This window comes from Mercenaria mercenaria, chromosome 1, assembly GCF_021730395.1.
Source record: "Mercenaria mercenaria strain notata chromosome 1, MADL_Memer_1, whole genome shotgun sequence".
Taxonomy (NCBI): domain Eukaryota; kingdom Metazoa; phylum Mollusca; class Bivalvia; order Venerida; family Veneridae; genus Mercenaria; species Mercenaria mercenaria.
In genome coordinates, this window is record NC_069361.1 from 61,611,357 (window position 1) to 61,625,118 (window position 13,762).

A 13,762-nucleotide genomic window follows, 5' to 3' on the forward strand; every position below is an offset into this window, starting at 1 on the left:
TGTCTTCAAGCATGATTGGGCTAATGAAGTTGATGACCCCTATTGCTTTTGGGGTTAGTAGGTCAAAGGTCAAGCTTATAGTTATCACGGGACTGAAAATCTGAAAATGGTACAAGCTTTCATTTGGAGCCTATGTGTTTTACAAACAGCTCTTGTTGAAAGGGATTTTATGGGCCTTTAAAAATTCTATCTGAAATCTTGCTGTTGAGCTGATGGACCCTATTGTTTTGAAAATCAGTGGATGAAAGGTCAATATCACATTGAACTTGAGAAAAAAAAAAACAGTTTTAGATCAGTAACTGCTGTCACTTTTTGTTGGGAGGAGATTGCTAGTAGTCAGTTGATCAGTTCTTATCTTCTATTATTTTCTTATTGCCAGAATTATGTTATTGAAAAAATGCATCCATATATAAAATATTAAGAAGTAAACCAGTAAATGGGCAATCAGGTATCTTTTTAGCTCACCTGTCACATAGTGACAAGGTGAGCTTTTGTGATCACCCGTCGTCTGTGCGTCCATGCGTGCATCAACAATTTCTTGTCTGCACAATGGAGGTTTCATTTATGATTTTATTTTAACCAAACTTGCACACAACTTGTATCACCATAAGATCTTGGTTCCTTTCTTGAACTGGCCAGATCCCATTATGGGTTCCAGAGTTATGGCCCCTAAAAGGGCCAAAATTAGCTATTTTGACCTTGTCTGCACAATAGCAGCTTTATTTATGATTTGATTTTTACCAAACTTGCACACAACTTGTATCACCATAAGATCTTGCTTCCTTTTTGAACTGGCCAGATCCCATTATGGGTTCCAGAGTTATGGACCCAGAAAGGGCCAGAATTCACTATTTTGACCTTGTCTGCACTATAGCAGCTTCATTTATGATTTTATTGTACCCCCCGACAACAAAGTTGTAAGGGGGGTATACTGGTTTCAGGTTGTCTGTCTGTCCGTCTGGCCGTACTTCACACAAGTGATCAGTAACAACAGTAGTTGTGCATGGGGCATGTTAGGTTCTTTCAGAAAAAAAATATGCAGAGTTATGGGACTTTGTTTTTTTGTTACTATACTATATACATAGACACAATCTTGTGCGCACCATCTCTCCTCATCCTCTTGACACAATTTAATGAAACTTCACACAAGTGATCAGTAACAACAGTAGTTGTGCATGGGGCATGTTAGGTTCTTTCAGCGACAAAAATTGCAGAGTTATGGGACTTTGTTTCTTGTTAACATACTATGTACATGCAGTCTGCATATGCAATCTTGTGCGTGCCTAATCTACCAAACCCTTGCACACAGTTTAATTAAACTTCACACAAATGATCAGTACCAACCCTAGTTGTGCATGGTGCATGTTACATTCTTTTAGATAAATATTCTGCATAGTTATGGGACTTTGTTTTTTGTTACTATACTGTATACACACAGTCCACATAATTATGCAATCTTGTGTGCGTCAAATTGCAATGTACTGTGTCAGTGCATGTGGGGGGTACATTCATCACCTTTAGTGATAGCTCTAGTTTTAACCAAACTTGAACACATCTTGTATCACCATAAGATCTTGGTTCCTTTCTTGAACTGGCCAGATTCCATTATGGGTTCCAGAGTGATGGCCCCTGAAAGGGCCAGAATTAGCTATTTTGACCTTGTCTGCACAATAGCAGCTTCATTTTTGATTTGAATTTAACCAAACTTGCACAAAACTTGTATCACCATAAGATCTTGGTTCCTTTCTTGAACCGGCCAGATTCCTTTATGGGTACCAGAGTTATGGCCCCTGAAAGGGCCAGAATTATCTATTTTGACCTTGTCTGCACAATAGCAACTTCATTTATGATTTGAATTTATTCAAACTTGCACAAAACTTGTGTCACCATAAGATCTCAGTTCCTTTTGAACTGGCCAGATCCCATTATGGGTTCCAGAGTTATGGCCCCTGAAAGGGCCAGAATTAGCTATTTTGACCTTGTCTGCACAATAGCAGCTTCATTTATGATTTGATTTTAACCAAACTTGCACACAACTTGTATCACCACAAGATTTTGGTTCCTTTCTTGATTTGGCCAGATTCCTTCATGGGTTCCAGAGTTATGGCCCCTTAAAGGTACAAAAATTGCTATTTTGGCTTTTGCAGCCATATAGAGACTCCATTTATGGTTTGATTTGATACAAACTTCCAAAATATCTTCAACAACAATAAATCTTGAGTAAGTACTTATAGGACTTATTTGAAATTTCATTATTGCATTAGTTGGACTGAGACAATCAGGGTAGATAACTATGGACTGATTTTATGTCAAATTACCTCCCTTTATTTCAAATTAAAATGGGTATATCTCCGTAACTAATGAAGATACTGATCTGAAATTTCATTTATGTCAACAGATGGACTTGGACAATCAGGGTAGATAACTTTTGACTGAATTTATGACAAATAACCTCCCTTTATTTTAGCAGCATCTAATGAGATTGGTTTTAAATGTTATTTAAGTCTTCCAGGGTAAGGAAGTCATGTGAGTACAAAAATGCAGCATTTGAGCCTAGGACCCTCAAACTTGGTATGGAAATTGGCTCTGACTAGGTCAAAAGGGACTGTTTAAAGAAAATGTATATCCTAATGATATTTAATGTGTATGCCTATGTGCTCTATGTCAAAACTTGATTATATCATTTTGAGCAATGGTACATGGTGAGCGATACAGGGCCATCATGGCCGTCTTGTTATGAAATATATCCATTAGTTTATGATGCATGACTGCAAAGATATGCAGAAATTTGTCATCCTTCACCATTTGGTAAGTGTGTTTGACGTAACCGGAAGTTTACATTGTGCGTGAAAATGGCAACGCAGTGAAGATGTTGAAGCAGAGAGGGTTCTTATAAAGTTTTGATGATATATGATGTAATCAAGTAAGTTGTAACGTATTTATATGACAAATCAATAGTGAAATGAATATTCTCTTTAACCTAAATTACGTTTTCTACTTCAGTGAATTTTATTTCTGAAATTGACAAGTGAAGGCTTTAGTGGGTGAAAACTGGCATCACAGGGATACTTTAACTGTGTCTGTCAACAAACCATGAAAAATAACATTCCTGTATTTTTAGCTCATCTGAGCACAAAGTGGTCAGGGTGAGCTATTGTGATCACTCACCATCTGTTGTCTGTCCCTGTGTTTGCATAACCATCTACCAAAACTGTTGAAGCAAGCGACCTAACTCAAGTGAATGATCTAGGGCCATCATGGCCCTCTTGTTTTAGAAGAATATTAATTTTCTACCCAGTGACTCTTTAATTGGCATATTGATCAGAACATGAGGTGTCAAATTCTGCATGAATGTGCTATGTGTGAATGTTGGTAAGCTAAAAATACTATGATCAGGTTCACTATAGTAGATTTTCTAAAAGTTAGTTTAACTTCTATTACTGAAAATTTTAGAGATTTTTTTTTATTTTTCAGACCATGTTAAGTCTTGCTAAACTTGCAGCATTAGCCTGTGGAGATGTTGAAGAACAGATGAAGACTGATATCAGAGGTAAGTTATCATGTATCCCCACAAGATAAGGTAGGGACAGAAATGTCCGAGGTAAGTTACCTTGTATCCCCACAAGATAAGGTAGGGACAGAAATATCAGAGGTAAGTTACTTTGTATCCCCACAAGATTAGGTAGGGACAGAAATATCAGAGGTAAGTTACTTTGTATCCCCACAAGATAAGGTAGGGACAGAAATATCAGAGGTAAGTTACTTTGTATCCCTGCAAGATTAGGTAGGGACAGAAATATCAGAGGAAAGTTTCTTTATATCCCTGCAAGATTAGGTAGTGACAGAAATATCAGAGGTGAGTTACTTTCTGACCCTGCAAGGTTAGGTAGGGACAGAAATATCAGAAGTAAGCTACTTTGTATCCCTGCAAGATAAGGTAGGGACAGAAATATCAGAGGTAAGTTACTTTGTATCCCTACAAGATAAGGTAGGGACAGAAATATCAGAGGTAAGTTACTTTGTGTCCCTGCAAGATAAGGTAGGTACAGAAATATCATCGGTAAGTTACTTCGTATCCCTGCAAGATTAGGTAGGTACAGAAATATCAGAGGTAAGTTACTTTGTATCCCTGCAAGATTAGATAGGGACAGAAATATCAGAGGTAAGTTACTTTGTATCCCTACAAGATTAGGTTGTATCTCTGCAAGATAAATATCAGTGGTAAGTTACTTTGTATCCCTGCAAGATTAGGTAGGTACATAAATATCAGAGGTAAGTTACTTTCTGTCCCTACAAGATTAGGTAGGGACAGAAATATCAGAGGTAAGTTACTTTGTATTCCTGCAAGATAAGGTAGGGACAGAAATATCAGAGGTAAATTACTTTGTATCCCTGCAAGATTAGGTAGGGACAGAAATATCAGAGGTAAGTTACTTTGTGTCCATGCAAGATAAAGTAGGTACAGAAATATCATAGGTAAGTTACTTTGTATCCCTGCAAGATTAGGTAGGTACAGAAATATCAGAGGTAAGTTACTTTGTATCCCTGCAAGATTAGGTAGGGACAGAAATATCAAAGGTAAGTTACTTTGTATCCCTACAAGATTAGGTTGTATCTCTGCAAGATAAATATCAGTGGTAAGTTACTTTGTATCCCTGCAAGATAAGGTAGGTACAGAAATATCAGAGGTAAGTTACTTTGTATCCCTGCAAGATTAGGTAGGTACAGAAATATCAGAGGTAAGTTACTTTGTATCCCTGCAAGATAAGATAGGGACAGAAATATCAGAGGTAAGTTACTTTGTATCCCTGCAAGATAAGATAGGGACAGAAATATCAGAGGTAAGTTACCTTGTATCTCTGCAAGATTAGGTAGGGACAGAAATATCAGAGGTAAGTTACCTTGTATCCCTGCAAGATAAGGTAGGGACAAAAATATCAGAGGTGAGTAACTTTGTATCCCTGCAAGATAAGGTAGGGACAGAAATATCAGAGATTAGTTACTTTGTATCTCGCAAGATTAGGTAGGGACAGAAATATCAGAGGTAAGTTACTTTGTATCCCTGCAAGATAAGGTAGGGACAGAAATATATCAGAGGTAAGTTACCTTGTATCCCTGTAAGATTAGGCAGGGACAGAAATATCAGGTAAGTTCACTTGCATCCCTACAAGATTGGGTAGGGGCAGAAATATCAGGTAAGTTCACTTGTATCCCTGCAAGATTGGGTAAGGGCAGAAATATCAGAGGTAAGTTGTGTTGTATCCCTGCAAGATTGTGTATGGGCAGAAATATATTCCATCTTAGATTCCAGAGTTATGGCCCCTTAAAGGTCCAAAATTGGCTATTTTGGCTTTTGCAGCCATATAGAGATTTCATTTATGGTATTATTTGATACAAACTTCAAAGATATCTTCAACAACAATAAATCTTGGATTCCATGACAAATCAGATCCAATCATGTTCCAGAGTTATTTTATATCCGATTACCTCCCCTGATTGTAATCAAAATAGATTTATATCAGTAAGTACGTACAGGACTTATTTGAAATTTCATTATTGTTATTAATTGGACTGAGACAATCAGGGTAGATAACTGTGGACTAATTTTATGTCAAATTACCTCCCTTTATTTCAAATTAAAATTGTTATATCTCCATAACTAATGAAGATACTGATCTGAAATTTCATTTATGTCAACAGATTTATTTGGCAGATCCTTCTTTGTCCACTTACAATTTTTTTTTTTTTAATTACTTCCCTTTTACGTTAGCTTATTTTGGTAACTTTTTTATTATTGGCCATAGGAAAAACATGAGACCAGTTTTCTGCGGTACAACATGGATGGTACCTCCAGTTTTTAGGTGTGTTTTAACATATCTATACCTTATAAGATTTTTTTTCTTTTTGGTTAAATTCCTTCCCTTTGTTGTTCCTGTCCTTTGGACTTAGATATTTTTTCTGAGGACCTTCTTGTCCTCAAGTGCAATGATAACAGGTGAGCGATAAAGGGCCATCATGGCCCTCTTGTTTACTTAGCATTCACTCAAGATAGGAGAGAGGCAGATATATCAGGGGTCACTTGATTTTACATAGGAAAATCTTAAAATATCTTCTTCTCAAAAACCAGAAGCCCTAGAGCTTAGATATTTGACATGTAGCATTGCCTAGTAGACCTCTACTAAAGTTGTTCAAATCATGACCCCGGGGTCAAAATTGACCCTGCCCCACACTTGATTTTACATAGGAAAATCTTCAAAAAAATTCTAAAAATAAACCAGAAGGCCTAAAGCTTAGATATTTCATATCTAGCATTGCCTAGTAGACCTCTACAAAAAATTTTCATCATGACCCCCTGGGTCAAAATTATCCTGCCCCAGGGGTCACTTGATTTTACATAGGAAAATCTTCAAAAAATTTCTGAAAATAAACCAGAAGGCCTAGAGCTTAGATATTTCACATGTAGCATTGCCAAGTGGACCTCTACAAAATTTGTTCAAATCATGACCCCCCACCCCCCGGGGTCACTTGATTTTACATACTGTAAATCCGGTAATATTCGCGGTGTTTTAATTTTCGCGAATCGGGTGCATTGCGAATTCATAAATCCGCATAAATTTCTTTCCATAACATACAGACATATCCGAAAAAATGTCCGAAATACGGTCAAGTTAAGCAATGAATAATAGCTGCCTGTTCATAATGTTTATTGAATAAACTTCAATTTATTTCAATATATTATGAATAGGTATAATAAAATCCTTGATTTCATGTAGAATATACTGCTTACAGACAGAATTAACGCTAAGGTCTATAGATTGGATTTACATGCAGCTGGCAGGGATGTACTATATAACATGTGATAACTTTGTTTTGTTTTTTTTTCTAACAGGTTATGGGTGCACTTTGTGTCAAACAGGCACAGTGCGTGTTGCCTGAAGGGATTATTCATATCATCCTTTATCTCCTCTAAAATCCTGAACATTTTATCAGCTATTAAATGTAATAAGAATAATCGCCCGTAAATTGAATAAAAAATTAAAAGGCTCTTTTCAATTAATTTCTGTAGAACAAAAGCAATTGGTTTGAATATAGTAACCGATTACTAATGCGAAATAACCGCTACGGACCATGTATTTAATGAGGCGTTGGCGTGCATAAATTAAGTAAGGTGCGGAAGAATAGGCATAAATTTAATCAGCACTTCCGGAATTGGAATTTCGCTAATATAAGATAAGAACCTTCGCGAATTTAAATTTATGACCCTCCTGTCGCGAATTCATAAATCCACAAAATAATACAGGGTGCGGGAATCTGCGAAATAAAGGTCACGCGAATATAAAGTGATTTACAGTAGGAGAATCTTCAAAAAATTTCTAAAAATAAACCAGAAGGCCTAGATCTTAGATATTTCACATGTACCATTGCCTAGTAAACTTCTACAAAATTTGTTCAAATCATGACCCCGCCCCATGGGGTTACTTGATTGTACATAGAAAAGTCTTCAAAATTTTCTTAAAATAAACCAGAAGGCCTAGAGCTTAGGTATTTCACATGTAGCATTGCCTAGTGAACCTCTACAAAATTTGTTCAAATCATGACTCCCGGGATCAAAATTGACCTAGCCCCAGGGGTCACTTGATTTTACATAGGAAAATCTTTAAAAATTTTCTTAAAATAAACCAGAAGGTCTAGATCTTAGATATTTGACATGTAGCATTGCTTTGTGGACCTCTACAAAATGTGTTCAAATCTTGCCCCCCCCCCCCCCCCAGGGTCAAATTGACCCAGCCCCAGGGGTTACTTGATTGTACATAGGGAAATCTTCATAAATTTGCTAAAAATAAACCAGAAGGCCTAGATCTTAAATATTTGATATGTAATATTGCCTAGTAGACTTCTACAAACTATGTTCAAATCATGACCCCCAGGATAAAATTGGCCCCGCCCCAAGGGTTACTTGATTGTAAAATAGGAAAATCTTCAAAAAATTTCTAAAAATAAACCAGAAGGCCTAGGTATTAGATATTGGACATGTAGCATTGCCTAATAGACTTCTACAAAATTTGTTCAAATCATGAGCCCCCGTGGTCAAATTGACCCATGGGGTTACTTGATTGTACATAGAAAAATCTTCAAAAAATTTCTGAAAATAAACCAGAAGGCCTAGAGCTTAGATATTTCACATGTAGCATTGCCTAGTGGACCTCTACAAAACTGGTTCAAATCATGACCCCCTGGGGTCAAAATTGACCTTGCCCCAGGGGTCACTTGATTTTACATAGGAAAATCTTCAAATATTTTCTAAAAATAAACCAGAAGGCCTAGAGCTTAGATATTTCACATGTAGCAATGCCTAGTGTACCTCTAAAAAAAATTGTTCAAATCATGATCCCCGGGATCAAAATTGACCCCGCCCTAGGGGTCACTTCATTTTACATAGGGAAATCTTCAAAAAAATTCTAAAAATAAACCAGAAGGCCTAGGTCTTAGATACTTGACTTGTAGCATTGCCTAGTAGACTTCTACAAAATTTGTTCAAATCATGACCCCCGAGGTCAAATTGACTATGCCCCATGGGGTTACTTGATTGTACATAGAAAAATCTTCAAAATTTTCTAAAAATAAACCAGAAGGCCTAGAGCTTAGATATTTGACATGTAGCATTGCCTAGTGGACCTTTAAAACATTTGTTCAAATCTTGACCCCCCAGGGTCAAATTGACCTAACCCCAAGGGTTGCTTGATTGTACATAGGGTAAACTTCATAAATTTGCTAAAAATAAACCAGAAGGCGTAGATCTTAGATATTTGATATGTAACATTGCCTAGTAGACTTCTACAAATGTTTTTCAAATCATGACCCCTAGGGTAAAATTGGCCCCGCCCCAGGGGTTACTTGATTGTACATTGGAAAATCTTCCAAAAAATTTCTAAAAATCATCAGTTTGACATCTGAAACATGTAGCTCATATTTCTAAGGTGAGCGATCCAGGGTCATCATGACCCTCTTGTTTAAGCTTTAGCTAAGAAATTTGTTCAAGCAAGCAACTTAACTCAGGTGAGCGATATAGGGCCATCATGGTCCTCCTGTTTTAAGATACAGTCTTGAAATTTGGATGACATGTACAGTTTTGCACACCGATCTTAAAACTGAATTTGAGTGACCATAAATGTTACTTACTGACCTACTTAATATTTAGCATCAGTTTGACATTTGAAACATGTAGCTAATATTACTCAGCTGAGCAATCCAGGGTCATCATGACCCTCTTGTTAGGTGTATTTTGACCTGTCTTTAGCTGGTAATGTGTTTCTTATGGACTTATATTATATAGAATTTTTAGCTCACCAGATCGAAATATTTTCACAAGAACTAAATTGGGTAGGTCACTCAGTTTCACCATTGAATTTTAGCCATTGGCACCTTCCATGAACCTGAAAAGAACAGTAATTAATTAATATCAAGAACAAGTGCTGTCATGACGTCACTTTTAGCCCTGAAGCTACTGCACAAATTCTTTAACAAAAAACTTAGCGAAAAATCAGAAAGGGGACATAATCTACAAAATTTGGACCATAGTTATGGTACCTGGGCAGTAGGCTAGTGTGATCAATAAGCTTAAGTGTTTTAAGTTTCAATGATGTGTCACTAACAGTTTTTAGCTCATCAGAGCCAAAGGCTCAGGATGAGCTATTAGGATCACTCACTGTCCGGCGTCCGTAAACTTCTACTTTAAATGACATCTCCTCATAAACCACTAGGCCAATTTCATCCAAACTTCACAGGAATGTTCCTTGGGTGAAGCTCTACAAAAATTATTCAAAGAATTGAATTCCATGCAGAACTCTGGTTGCCATGGCAAGCGAAAGGAAAATTTTTAAAAATCTTCTTCTCAAAAACCAGAAGCCATAGAGCTTAAATATTTGGTATGAAGCATTGCCTAGTGGACCTCTACCAAATTTGTTCAAATCATGACCCTGGGGTCAAAATTGACCCCGCCCCAGGGTCACTTGATTTTACATAGGAAAATCTTAAAAAATCTTCTTCTCAAAAACCAGAAGCCCTAGAGCTTAGATATTTGACATGTAGCATTGCCTAGTGGACCTCTACTAAAGTTGTTCAAATCATGACCCCGGGGTCAAAATTGACCCCGCCCCAGGGGTCATTTGATTTTACAAAGATTTCTATAGGAAAATCTTCAAAAAATTTTAAAAAATAAACCAGAAGGCCTAGAGCTTAGATATTTGACATGTAGCATTGCCTAATGGACCTCTACAAAATTTATTCAAATCATGATCCCCGGGGTCAAAATTGACCTTGCCCCAGGGGTCACTTGATTTTACATAGGAAAACCTTCAAAAATTTTCTAAAAATAAACCAGAAGGCCTAGAGCTTAGATATTTGACATGTAGCATTGCCTCGTGGACCTCTACAAAATTTATTCAAATCTTGACTCCCGGGGTGAAATTGACCCCGCCCCATTGGGTTACTTGATTGTACATAGAAAAATCTTCATAAATTTGCTAAAAATAAACCAGAAGGCCTAGATCTTAGATATTTGACATGTAGCATTGCCTAGTAGACTTCTACAAAATTTGTTCAATTCATGACCCCCCGGTTCAAATTGATCCCGCCCCATGGGGTTACTTGATTGTACATAGAAAAATCTTCAAAAATTTCTTAAAATAATTGCCGTATTTACTCAACTGAAAGTGGTAAGGGATTTACTTTGTTTTTGGATTTAACAACTTATGTTAGCGTAAATACTGTGGAAATTGCAGACTTGACATTTTTTAGGCAATAAAAAAGAACATAGTTCTTTTTCCAAATGGTTGTTTTTAACTCACCATCCGTCCGTCGTCCGTCCACACTTTCCTTAAAACAACATCTCCTCTGAAACCATTTGGTGGAAGTTTATGAAACTTGGCCTGGATGTTCCTTGGGTGGTCCCCTTCAAAAGTTGTTCAAAGAATTGAATTCCACACAGTACTCTGGTTGCCATGGCAACCGAAAGGAAAAACTTAAAAAATCTTCTTGTCCAAAACCGCAAGGCTAGAGCCTCGATATTTGGCATGTGACATCATCTAATGGTCCTTTATGAAGAGTGTTCAAATTATGCCCCTGGGGTGAAAAGAGACCCCGCCCCAGGGGTCCCAATTTTTACATAGACTTATGTAGGAAAAAACTTTAAAAATCTTCTTGTCTGAAACCATAAGACCAAGGCCTTTGATATTTGATATGTGGCATTGCCTTGTGGTCCTCTACCAAGATTGTTCAAATTATTACCCTGGGGTGAAAAGAGGCCCCACCACGGGGGTCCCAAGTTTTACATAGACTTATACAGGAAAAAAACTTTAAAAATCTTCTTGCCTGAAACTGCAAGGCCTAGGCTTTTGATATTTGGTATGTTGCATTGCCTAGTGGTATTCAAATTATGCCCCTGGGGTGGAAAGAGGCCCCGCCCTGGGGGTCACATTTATATGAGTTATATAGGAAAAAATACTTCAAAAATTATCTGATCATAATTCCTAGACTCATTATAATTACCTGATGACCCCAAGTAATTAGGGGTCACTTGACTGTGACCTTGACCTACTGACCTACTTTCTTGTTTTTAATGATACAGCCTTGAAATTTGGATGACATACACAGTTTTGCACACTGGTCTTAACAGCATAGAAATTTGGACCACGTTTATAACTTTTGATAAAGATTTCAATACTCATCTTTAATGTTCTTAGCCCTGACCTACTGACCTACTTTCTTGTTTTTGAAGCTAGAGCAAAGAGATTTGGACCACATGTATAATGTTTGATACAGATTTCAAAACTCATCTTGAATAGTCTTAATCATGACCTACTGACCTACTTTTTCGTTTTTGAAGTTACAGTATAGAAATTTGGACCACCTGTATAATTTTTGATACAGATTTCAATACTCATCTTGAAAAGTCTTAATCTTGACCTTCTGACCTACTTTCTTGTTTTTGAAGATACAGCATGGAAATTTGGACCACATGTATAACTTTTGATACAGATTTCAATACTCATCTTTAATATTCTTAACCCTGACCTACTGACCAACTTTCTTGTTTTTGAAGCTATGTAGCAAAGAGATTTGGACCACCTGTATAATGTTAAAACAGATTTCAGTAGTTATCTTGAATAATCTTTACCATGACCTACTCACCTAGTTTTTTGTTTTTGAAGCTTTAGCAAAGAGATTTGTTCAAGAAAGCAATTAAACTCAGAGGAGCGATATAGGGCCATGATGGCCCTCTTGTTTGTATTTTGGTGCAGACAAAAAAGCCTCCTTTACCAAGATTGTTCAGATTATCTCCCTGGGGTCAAATATTGCCCCGCCCTGGGGGTCACATGATTTATATAGACTTCTTTATGGTAAACTTTGAAAACCTTCTTGCACAGTACCACGTAGCATAGGACTTTGATATTTGGTATTTAGCATCATGTAGTCCTTTGCCAAGATTCTTCAAATAATTCCCTTGGGGTTAATGGTTTGAATAGAATTGTACATGTAAAAACCTTTTAAAAAAAATATTGTCTTAGACCGTAAGGCCAAGGGCTTAGATATTTAGTATGTGGCATGCTCTAGTGGTTCTCTACCAAGATTTTTCTAATCATGAACCTGGGGTCAATATATGCCATGCCTGGAAAAATATTTAAAATTCTTCTTGTCCAGAACCATAAAGCCCACACCTTAGGTATTTATGTCTCTCTGGGGGAGACATTGTTTTTGCCCTGTCCGCCCGTCCATCCATCACAGTTAATTTCCTACCAATAACTGGAGAACCATTTGACCTAGAACCTTTAAACTTCATAGGGTGGCAGGGCTTATGGAGTAGACGACCCCTATTGTTTTTGGGGTCATTCCACCAAAGGTCAAGGTCACAGGGACCTGAACATGGAAAACCATTTCCAATCAATAACTTGAGAACCACTTGACCCAGAATGTTGAAACTTCATAGGATGATTGGTCATGCAGAGTAGATTGACCCCTATTGATTTTGGGGTCACTCTATTAAAGGTCACAGAGGCCTGAACATGGAAAACCATTTCCGATCAATAACTTGAGAACCACTTGACCCAGAATGTTGAAACTTAATAGGGTGATTACTCATGTGGCGTAGATGACCCCTACTGATTTTGGGGTCACTAATAAAGGTCAGGGTCACAAGGGCCTGAACATGGAAAGACATTTCTGATTAATAACTTGAGAACGACTTGACCCAGAATGTTGAAACTTCATAGGATGATAGGATTTTCAGAGTAGATGACCCCTATTGTTTTGGGGGTCACTCTATTAAAGGTCAAGGTCACAGGGGCCTGAACATGGAAAGCCATTTATGGTCAGTAACTTGAGAACCACTTGACCCAGAATGTTGAAACTTCCTAGGATGATAAGACTTACAGAGTAGATGACCCCTATTGTTTTTGGGGTCACTCTATTAAAGGTCAAGGTCGCAGCAGATAGAACGTTGAAATCCATTTCCAGTCAATAACTTGAGAACCATTTGACCTAGAACCTTCAAATTTTATAGGGTGATAGGACTTACAGAGTAGATGACCCCTGTTGTTTTTGGGGTCACTCCATCAAAGGTCAAGGTCACAGGGAGCTGAACATAGAAAACTCTTTCCAATCAATAATTCCCAGAATGTTTAAACTTAATAGGATGATTGGACATGCAGAGTAGATGACCCCTACTGATTTTGGGGTCACTTGATCATAGGTCAAGGTCATAGGG

General features: G+C 37.3%; 1 protein-coding gene across 1 annotated transcript in view; it reads left to right on the forward strand.

Moving 5' to 3' along the window:
- Positions 1–13,762, forward strand: part of LOC123566185 (nuclear pore complex protein Nup133-like) — a 420,170-nt gene that overhangs the window by 347,969 nt on the left and 58,439 nt on the right. Inside the window, exon 28 of the mRNA XM_053549042.1 lies at positions 3,475–3,550. Coding sequence (XP_053405017.1) covers positions 3,475–3,550 — 76 coding nt within the window. The remainder of the gene's footprint in view (positions 1–3,474; positions 3,551–13,762) is intronic.